Source organism: Mastomys coucha, unplaced genomic scaffold (genome assembly GCF_008632895.1).
Source record: "Mastomys coucha isolate ucsf_1 unplaced genomic scaffold, UCSF_Mcou_1 pScaffold23, whole genome shotgun sequence".
Classification (NCBI taxonomy): domain Eukaryota; kingdom Metazoa; phylum Chordata; class Mammalia; order Rodentia; family Muridae; genus Mastomys; species Mastomys coucha.
This window is the reverse complement of record NW_022196906.1, coordinates 32,932,073-32,943,284: the sequence shown is the minus strand read 5'-3', so window position 1 is coordinate 32,943,284 and position 11,212 is coordinate 32,932,073. Positions and strand designations below refer to the sequence as shown.

Below are 11,212 nucleotides of genomic sequence, written 5' to 3'. Positions count from 1 at the left end.
GGGATAAACAGAGACTCCCTGTCTCAAAAAAGAAAAAAAAAAAAGAAATGTATTTATTAACTTTTAATTTTAGTAAATTTTAGACTTAGGTTTCCAAAAATAATGTAATTTACAAATATACACAAGGTAGTTTACAAGTACCCACGATATCTTGATGACAGTGTGTATCCTGTTATGTAAGGTACTACAATTAATCAGTCAGTACATAATACAGTTACAATTATTAGTGAGTAGTTACCTAATTTTAATTTGCTTATTTATCATCTACTACACTTCTATGGTGTCAGAAAAGTCTATGAAACTCCATCTGCATTTTCTTATCTTCTCTCTTTAATCCTTTGCTGCTCTGTAATCTTTTGTGTCTTTCATGATCTCAGGATGAGAAAATGTAATTTTCAGGTAGTTTAGTTTGTTTTATTTGAAGAAAAATCATGGATTGCTCTGGTGAAGTCTGAAACTAAGGTGACAATATAATATGACTGTTAATATCCAGAGGAATTATATATTCACAATTTGCATTAATCCATGATGTATATAAGTATATTTTTGTGTCAGTTGTTAAAACTGGATGTAGATTAATGGACATTTTTATTTTCTATATAATGGCTCTTTTATTCCAAAATAAATATTGAAAAGCCTACTCTTTGGCTGCTTTTCTCATAGAGTTTGCAAAAAATAATTATTCATATATACAAGAGTTTACATATTTTTTTACATTATTTTCCATAAAATTTACATATATAGTAAATATATTGTTCCCTGAATTCTTTTTTATTAGATATTTTCTTTATTTACATTTCAAATGTTTTCCCCTTTCCTCGTTTCCCCCCGAAAGCTCCCTATCTCCTCCACCCTCCGGCCCACCAACACACTCTGTCCTGCTTCCTGGACCTGGCATAGAGTCTTCACAGGACCAAGGGCCTCTTCTCTGTTTGATGACTATCTTCTGCTACATATGCAGCTGGAGCCCTGAGTCCCACCATGTGTACTCTCTGGTTGGTGGGTTTAGTCCCTGGGAGCTCTGGGGGCAGTGGTTAGTTCATATTGTTGTTCCTCCTATGAAACTGCAAACCCCTTCAGCAACTTGGGTTCTTTCTCTAGCTCTTTCATTGGGGACCCTATGCTCAGTCCAATGGATGGCTGTGAGCATCCACTTCTGTATTTGTCAGGCACTAGCAGAACCTCTGAGGATATAGCTATATTAGGTGCCTGTCAGCATGCACTTGTTGACATTCACAATACTGTCTGGGTTTGGTGATTGTATATGAGATGGATCCTCAGGTGGGGCAGTCTCTGGATTGTCATTCCTTCAGTCTCTGCTCTACACTTTGTCTCTTTAACTCCTTCCATAAGAATTTTGTTCCCTCTTCTAAGAAGAATCAAGGTATCCATACTTTGGTCTTCCTTCTTCTTGAGTTTCATGTGGTTTGTGGATTGTATCTTGTGTATTCCGAACTTCTGAGCTAATATTCACTTATCAATGAGTGCATATCATGTGTGTTCCTTTGTGATTGGATTACCTCACTTAGGATGATATTCACCATATCCATCCATTTGCCTAAGAATTTCATAAACACATTCTTTTTAATAGCTGAGTAGTACTCCATTGTAACATATTTTCTATATCTAGTCCTCTGTTGATGGACATCTGGGTTCTTTATAGCTTCTGGCTACTATAAATAAGACTGCTATGAACATAGTGGAGCATGTTTCCTTATGACATGTTGGGGCATCTTCTGGGAATATGCCCAGAAATAGTATTGCTGGTTTCTCAGATAATACTATGTCCAATTTTCTCAGGAACCACTAAACTGATTTCCAGAGTTGTTGTACCAGTTTGCAATCCCACCAGCAATGGAGGAGTGTTCCTCTTTCTCCACATCCTCACCAGCATCTGTTGTCACCTGAGTTTTTTATCTTAGCCATTCTCACTGGTATGAAGTGGAATCTCAGGTTTGTTTTGATTTGCAATTTCCTGATGACTATGGATGTTGAACATTTCTTTAGGTGCTTCTCAGCCATTTGGCATTCCTCAGTTTAGAATTCTTTGTTTAGCTCTGTATCTCATTTTTTATAGCATTATTTGGTTCTCGGGAGTCTAATTTCATGAGTCCTTTGTATATGTTTAATATTAGCCCTTTGTAGATGTAGGATTGGTAAAGATCCTTTCCCAATCTGTTGGTTGCCATTTTGTCCTATTGACAAGGTTGTTTGCCTTATAGAAGCTTGGCAATTTTATGAGGTCCCATTTGTCGATTCTTGACTTTAGAGCATAAGCTATTGGTATTCGGTTCAGGAAATTTCCCCCTGTGCCCATATTCTTGAGGTTCTTCCCCACTTTGTTTTCTAATAGCATCAATGCATCTGATTTTATGAATCTTCTACAAGGAAATAAGAATGGATTGATTTTCATTCTTCTGCATTCTGCTGTCTTTTTTCCACTGAATGGTTTTAGCTCCTTTGTCAAAGATCAAGTGACCAAAGGTGTGTGGGTTCATTTCTGGGTCTTCAGTTCTATTCCGTTGATCCACCTGCCTGTCATTGTACCAATACCATGCAGTTTTTATCACAATTGCTCTGTAGTACAGTTTGAGGTCAGGGATGGTGATTCCATCAGAGTTTCCTTTATTGTTGAGAATAGGTTTCACTATCCTAGGTTTTTTGTTATTCTAGATGAATTTGCAAATTGCTCTTTTCCAAGTCTTTGAAGACTTGAGTTGGAATTTTGAAGGTGATTGCATTGAATCTGTAGATTGGTTTCGGCAAAACAGCCATTTTTAATATATTATTCCTGCCAATCCATGAGCATGGAAGAACTTTCCATCTTCTGAGAATGTCCTTGAGTTTTTCTTCAGAGACTTGAAGTTCTTGTCATACAGATCTTTCACTTGCTTAGTTAGAGTCACACTAAAGTATTTTATATCATTTGTGGCTACTGTGAAGGGTGTTGTTTCTCTAATTTTTTTCTTAGCTTGTTTATCCTTTGTGTACGCCATTGATTTGTTTGAATTAATTTTATATTCAGCTACTTTGCTGACATTGTGTATCAGGTTTAGGAGTTCTCTAGTGGAAATTTTGAGGTAACATAAGTATATTATCATATCATTTGCAAATAGTGATAATTTGACTTCTTCCTTTCAAATTTGCATCTCTTTGATCTCCTTTTGTTTTCTAATTGCTCTGGCTAGGACTTCAAGTACTATATTGAATAGACAGGGAGAGTATGGGCAGCCTTGCCTAGTCCCTGATTTTAGTGGGATTGCTTCATGTTTCTGTCCATTTAGTTTGATGTTGGCTACTGGTTTGCTATATATTGCTTTTACTATGTTTATGTATGGGCCTTGAATTCTTGTTCTTTCCAGGACTTTTATCATGAAAGGATGTTGGATTTTGTCAAATTCTTTCTCAGCATCTAGTGAGATGATCATATGGTTTTCTTCCTTGAGTTTGTTTATATAGCGGATTACGTGGATGGATTTCCATATATTGAACCATCCCTGCAACCCTAGAATGAAGCTTACTTGATCATGATAGATGATCATTTTGTTGTGTTCTTGGATTTGGTTTGTAAGAATTTTTTTGAGTATTTTTTGCATCAATATTCATAAGGAAGATTGGTTTGAAGTTCTCTTTCTTTGTTGGGTCTTTGTATGATTTAGGTATCAGAGTAATTATGGCTTCATAGAACAAATTTGGTAGAGTACCTTCTGTTTCTACTTTGTGGAATAGTTAGAAAAGTGTTGGTATTAGTTCTTCTTTGAAGGTCTGATAGAACTCTGCACTAAACCCATGCGGTCTTTTCTTTGGTTGAGAGACTATTTATGGCTGTTTCTATTTCTTTAGAGGATATGGAACTATTTAGATTGATTATCTGATCTTGATTTAACTTTGGTACCTGGTATTTGTCCAGAAAATTGTCAATTTCATCCAGGTTTTCCAGTTTTGTTGAGTATAGGCTTTTGTAATAGGTTCTAATGATTTTTTTTCAATTTCCTTAGTTTCTGTTGTTATGTCTCCCTTTTCATTTCTGATTTTGTTAATTAGGATACTGTCTCTGTGCCTTCTAGTCTAGTTAAGGGTTCATCTTTTTGTTGATTTTTCTCTAAGAACCAACTCCTGTTTTGGTTGATTCTCTGTATAGTTCTTTTTGTTTCCATTTGGTTGCTTTCATTCCTGAGTTTGATTATTTCCTGCCATCTACTCCTCTTTGGTGAGTTTGTTTCTTTTTGTCCTAGAGCTAAAATACATTCTGTTTTCTGAATTCCTTATTTGATAATGTTGAGGTATATCTCTACATTCACTTCTGCACATGAATCCAGTTAAACAATGCTAAAGATTTAAATCTGGAAGAGTGATCTTTAACACTTTTTTTGTATATGAAAGGGAGAAATGATTGACTGTATTTTAACTATAATAAAAATGTCAAAAATTGCCTCTCAGTTATAATCCTTTGTTTACATGTACCCTATAGAATTCACTTCTTATTATCATTAAATATTTTAATATGTTTCAAATGGACATTGTAATGATTATATGGTTTAGTTTGAAGAGAGAAATTTCTTACCAAATTGTGTTTTCCAATCCATGAAAATACTATACTATTTTTCTCCAATTATAAGTGTCTTTTCTGAATATTTTCTGCAAAAGAAATTGTTTCAAATGTACTGAGAATGAACACACTTGACTATCATAATTTTCAGGGCAATTTTTTTTTTTTCATGAGTTTTGTTTAATTTTTTTTGTTTCTAAATCTGTGTGGGCCTCTGGGTGTGGATGGTAGAGGACAACTTGAGTGAATGAATTTTTTCTCTCTGATATGTGGGTCCTGTGAATTGAATCCATGTCTTCAGTCTCTTGGGAACAAATGCTTTTATGCCATGAGCCATCAGGCTGGTCAATCTATATACCTTAAAGGAAAGGTTCTCTGTTATCTCCCCTCCATGGCTGCCTGAATTCTCTTCTGAATCTGAAAATACATTCTGACAGCCCCAGACTGACAACCAGCCACCTGTGGTGCAAGACAATAGGCCACAAACAGCTTCTCCTGAAGATCAAAGACTCACTTTTGGAGTCCTTGCTGACTAAACAGACTTTGCGCCCTTATGTCTAGTGTCATGTTTATGTTACAAGTTTGATTGTCGTGGTTTCATTTTTTGCTGCCTGCTATAAACTCATCTACCCCAAGTAAAGACACACTTTGATACATATTCCTAGTGTCCAACTCTTTGTTTCTCCACCCGTTTAATTCCACAGGTCCTGTCCTATCTCCAGTCCAAATCAATCCATGACTGTGTAGGTCCGCTGGCCGGACTTTACAGTTCTCAATCTTCCTTATACTACAAACTTTTTAATAGAGTTCCTCCTGTTGTGGAGACTCCCAACCATAATATTATATCATTGCTACTACAATATCTGAGATTCAGGAGATCTTGCATGCATCCTCTACCACTGTCTTAAATGTGTACATAATGCTTATGTTATAACTGGAACTATTTAATTTTAATGGCTTTCTTTCTTTGTTTATATAAAGAAATGCAGGGTGTTTTCAGATCTTACTGCTCTTCTAATTCAACTATTTATTGCTAGAGGCTTTGTGTGTGATCTTTGAGACTTATTTACAAAAATACAAATTGTTTTGTTTTTCAAAATATCCTCTTGCATTTGGATTTCTCCCCTTTCCTACAATGGCTAGAACTCCTAATATCTTATTAAGTGTGTCTATTTTTTAAGGATTCAGTATATTTTCAATGCCAAATTTTGTCTACTTAAGTTTTGATGTGTGTTTCTATTGAGGAAGTCTGTGTCCCCAGTCATTTCAAATATCTATCTCCCTATCGATACCTCATGGAACATAATAATAGATGTTGTAATATTAAAAATAATATCTGTACAATCTTAGAGCTAATATCTAGGAACTGAGTGCATTTTCTTATTTGCTAGGAAATTTGCACTCAACACACTTTTATGAATGGTGTATTCTTTGGGAGTTTATTTCTTTTTCTTTTTCTGCTTCCTGTTGCTTAGCAGAGTCCTTGATAAAATGACTGTTTTTGGCCTAAACTCATAAATATAATCTTTGGGAAAAAAAAAGCTCAATATTAGTAAAGCAACTCAGCAAAAACTAATATCCCTCAATTATACTAATAAATATTTATTGTCTTCATGGGGTTTTTTTCTCAGTGTAGATCATTTCCTATAATGTAGGTGTGTTTGACACACACACAAAATACAAAAGAAATCCTTGGCTTACCAGCAGTGATTGTCTTGGAGGTCTGTGTTCTGCTTTGAAAACGGCCATTCTCAAAGTTATGAAGAACCTTTCAGTGGTGATTCAAGTTTTCCTGCTGGAAGGACACACAAAGAGGTCTTGAAACCATGTTTCTTGTCCTGTTTTTGTCTTTATACACCTATCCACTTTTGGGGAACTTGCTCATATTTCTTGAAATTGTCTCCTCTACTTGGATTCACATATGAGTGAACTTTTCTGCCAGCTGTTTTGTATGCCATATTTTTCTGTTCAGAGAGCTCTCCCAAGATGCTTTCGACCGATCAGAAAATAGAAGAGACAACTTCTATTCAGTCTGTGTGTCCCAGGCCTCCTCCAACCAGTTCTGAGATTACACTGAGTGATTATACAGTGATTGCAGATGGCTTCTTTGTTGCCATATGCCACCATCTAAGATACACAATAATCATTTACCACAAAGTGTGTGCCCCACAAAGTGGGGACATCATTTTATGGCTATATTCTGGCGTTCCATCTGACAAATTTCACCTTTCAGCTGTCTTACTGTGGTCCTAGTGAGGTAGACTATTATTTTTATGGTGTCCCTTTGATTCTAAAATGGCTTGTATAGTATAAACACATCAGCCCTGAGGGTGATGGGGTTCATCAGTGTGGTCCTGATGCCCCTTAGCTGCTTCCTCCTCATCTTCACCACCTTCAGCTACATAGTTTGTACCCTTCTGAAGTGCTGCTCTGCTAAAGGGCAGCATATGGCACTCTCTGCCTGGAGTGCTCACATCACTGCAATCCTCCTCACCTTTATGCCAGTAGCCCTCATATAACTCCAGCTCACCCCAATACATGGCTTAATGCAGTTGTTTTGGCCTTAAATAATCTGTTCATCACTATGGTGAATCCTTTAATCTATAGCTTGAGAAATAAGAGAGTAAAATATTCTCGGAAAAAGGAACTATAAGTATTGATTCTATCCCCAAAATGATAAAGACTTAGAATGCAGTATTGTGACAATAATTTATTTTCTTTTAAGACTATGCCTTTCTGGCCAATGGTTAACAGAGATATCACCACTGCTTTAGAGATTTGAATGTAAAAAGAAAATATTCTTGGTGAGTAATCTAGGTGAGGTAATAAATTATTTTATCAGTAAGTACTATCTCTGTCCCATTGGCAAATTATCTGGAAATTTCTGTTCCTTTGCCAGTCTTATGCTTTTATATATCTACAATGTTTCATGTTTCATTTACTTCTTCCTTATTCTACTTTTCTTCAGCAACACATAATTGTCCACTTATCACTCTAAATAGTTGCAATAAATGAGCTCTCATTTCAAAGTCTTGAACTTGATAGAAATGAAAATATTTCAATCATCACATGATTCTATTTGTGACTCTATTATCCACTTGTGATTTCTAAAATATAACTAAGTAATGTATTGAAAACCCTACTGGATAGGACTCAATTATATACTCAGCAATTATGATATGCTCAGTTATATGTGAGTCTTTGTGTTGTTCATATAACAGGAGTGGTAAAAGTGTGTTTATACATAGTAGACAAGGAGATGCTATGAACAGGGACTAAATTTTGTTGGTTTTCATTTCTAGATAATTTAAATTTGGATTTGGAATTGTCAAAACACCTAAATGCATCGTGGAAGTCCAAAATGCAGTTGATTTGTCATTTCAGACACTTTGATTCCACACAAACCATCTCTGTGTATTCTTCTGTAGCTTCCTTTCCTCCTGTGTGCATCAGTGATAAACAGGTATAGTTACTGTCTTATTTATTTATTTATACATACAGTATGTGTGTGAGGATGTATGTGTGTGTGTGTGAGGGTGTGTGTGTGTCTGTGTGTGTGTGTGCTTGTATATGTCTGTTCATGAGTGGATGTTTGCCTGGATCTGTGGGAGTATGTCCATGTGCTTTTGTAGTCAAGAAGATAATTTCAGACCATTGGCGCTGGAGTTACAGGAATTTGTGAGATTACTAAAGTAGATTCTGGGTTCAGAGCCACATCCTTACTTCATTATTTTTAAAATTATATTTATAATCTTTTCTTTCAAAGAACATTTGTTTTCTGTGGATATGAGAAAACTTCTTTAAATGTTGTTAAATAATTTGGCAGTATAGGAAAGTAGTAGGTGCAACTTATCTTCCAAGATCCTTGACTTCACTAATGTAAATACAAGTAATGAAAAACAGGGGCCATGAAATAGAGGAGCACAGCATTCTTTAGGGGGAAGAAAAGAAGGGGAAATTTTTGTAATTGTAATTTGATTTCAAAAAAGCAAAATAAATAATTTCAAAGGGCATTTATTAAAAGGAGAATATAATATAAGCAGTATTTTCTACTTATTTAACAAATAATGGTTTATGGAGTGCTCAGTTACTAGATAGGACAGTGAGTGAGGGAAGTGAGATGCTAGTTAATGACACGCTAGGGATCCAGTACTAAGACTCAGTGTATCCTAGAGATGGCAAGGCTCAGTCTAAGGTCAACTTGCCCAGTTGCCTCATTTAGGCCCCAAATAAAATTGCTTCGTTTTGTATAATGTGATTTATTTTATGTTTTCTGATACAATATGTGAGCATTACATTTTCCCTCAGTATCTTGTGTATTTCCCTTAAAACATTTTTTTTTTTAGTTTTTGTTAAAATTTTTCTTAGAAACTTAGAAGACTTTTTGATGCATCAAGTCTCTAATCTAGATATTTAATTGGTGATATTCTCAAGCACCTAATTGCCCCTAAATTCTGCAAAAGCAAGATTCCTATGAAATTTTTTTTCTGAATAGCACATACTTTGTAACATAATAGAGTTGCTATTGTTATTGATAATATGTTTATTCATAATGTAGGAGAGTAAATCTTAATTGATTTTAATCATAACAAATCATATAGATATAAGTCAGATTCTATGAGTGAATCCTTCCTGATTTTATTAATAGTTTGTGTTACTTATGGAAACAGAACTGTAGGGTGAAGTATGAGCACAAAGTACATAAAAATACATTTTCCATACTTTATTACTGGGAAAGCAAATTTAAAAACATAGACTAGACATACATTAAAAATAGTAAAAATTAACAGCATGGAATGAAGTTTTGCCTTTAAATGTAGACCAACTGTAACTTTTATACATAAGTGTTAAAAGTTTAAAATTAAACTTATTCAGAAGCAGGTTGGAAGTTAGATGAATGATTAAGAGATCACAACATAATATACAAGTATTTCAACTAGATATTTGTTTAAATTATACACACACACATATATATACATACACTGTAAAATCCATACATGTAGTAGTATTCCAAACAATAACAATGGATTTATATATACATATAAATGATTGGTTTAGATAAAGAAAAGAGAAACACATATTAATAAAATGTTTATTTAAATGAAATGATAGAACTGCCAATCTCCAGTCCACTATGACAGTGAAAAAAAATCAGCTATTGTTCATGGGCAAAAGAAAACTCATAATACATCATCAAATATTTGTCATTTTGACTGCAGAAATATTTTCAAAAAAACCCCATATTCCACCATTTTATTGGAAAACTTGAACAGATGGTACATGGTAAAGCATTTTTTTAAATGTAAATGCTATGTGTAGTATGACACTTGATATACTACTTGCCTAAAATACAGAATGCCCTGAGATTAATCCTCCTTTCTCATGAATATTTATGCTATATATCTCAAGAGAAAAAAATAGAACATATTTTCATTAGAACAATTCACTTCTGCCATGTATCATTTGAGAAAAATAAGGTTTACTTCCCTATCGAGAATCTGCCCAGTGCTTTTTTCACATCTTTGTTCCTCAAACTATATATTAATGGGTTCAGCATGGGGATCACTGTGGTATAGAACACAGAAGACACCTTCTCTTGCTCAAGAGAGTTACTTGAAGAAGGCTTGAAATACATGAACGTGATAGACCCAAAGAAGATACCCACAGCCATGAGATGAGAGCTGCAGGTTCCAAACGCTTTGGACCTGCCCTTTGATGAACTGATGCGCAGGATGCTACAGAAGATGAAGACATAGGAGATGGCAACAGCTAGAGTAGGCACTAAGGTGTTGATCCCTCCAATAATAAATAAAAGAAGTTCATTGAGATGTGTGTTAGAACAGGAAAGGCTAAGGAGGGGGAGAACATCACAGAAGTAATGGCTTATGATGTGGGATTTACAGAAGCTCAGATTCATCATAGCATTTGTGTGTGCCAAGGCAGAAAAAATGCCTAAGATAAAGGCAACCAGCACTGACAGTGAGCAGAGTCGAGGGGACATGATCACGTTATACAGCAATGGTCTGCAGATGGCCACATACCGGTCATATGCCATAACAGTCAGGAGATAACCCTCAGCCACCACAAAGACCACAAATAGAAAAAGCTGTGCCATGCACTCAGAATAGATAATCAAATTTTTCTTCCCAAGGAAGTTCACCAGCATTTTGGGTGTAATGATAGTGGAATAACATAGATCCACAAAGGATAAGCTTCTAAGGAAATAGTACATGGGAGTGTGTAGCAGTGGGCTGACTGTGATGAGCAGGATCATGCCCAAATTTCCAACTACTGTCAGCACATAGATGCCCAGGAACAGAATGAAGAGGGGCAGCAGGAGCTCAGGCTGCTGTGTTAATCCCAACAAGACAAACACAACTGCTGCAGAATGATTCCCAGTTTCCATTATTTGAAGATTTCTGGGGAAAAAGAAAATAATTCTTTAGTATATGATCATACAACTATGAATATTCCTGTCCTCGTATAAAAAAAAGCAAGTTACATGTTTTAACTCCTCTTCAGGATGAAACCAAAACTCCAAAGAGAGGCTAGAAAAGCTCCAAGGTATTTTTTTCATCTGTGAATATAGATCACAAAATAAAATGCTTCTTTAATGTTTTAAAAAGATTTGCCTCCCATATTTAGCAGCAAAACATTTTTTTC

At 35.2% G+C, this 11,212-nt stretch overlaps 1 protein-coding gene across 1 annotated transcript; it reads right to left on the bottom strand.

The window, feature by feature from the left end:
• Nucleotides 1–10,028: 10,028 nt before the first annotated feature.
• Nucleotides 10,029–10,976, bottom strand: LOC116073053 (olfactory receptor 8D1-like). Its single transcript, XM_031344728.1, has one exon. It carries the CDS (start codon nucleotides 10,953–10,955, stop codon nucleotides 10,029–10,031), a length of 927 nt encoding a protein of 308 aa, XP_031200588.1. The 5' UTR covers nucleotides 10,956–10,976.
• Between the last annotated feature and the right edge of the window lie 236 nt (nucleotides 10,977–11,212).

Bases quoted from the DNA above. Each gene is read 5' to 3' on its own strand.
- LOC116073053 (XM_031344728.1), bottom strand. From the start codon at position 10,955: ATGGAAACTGGGAATCATTCTGCAGCAGTTGTGTTTGTCTTGTTGGGA.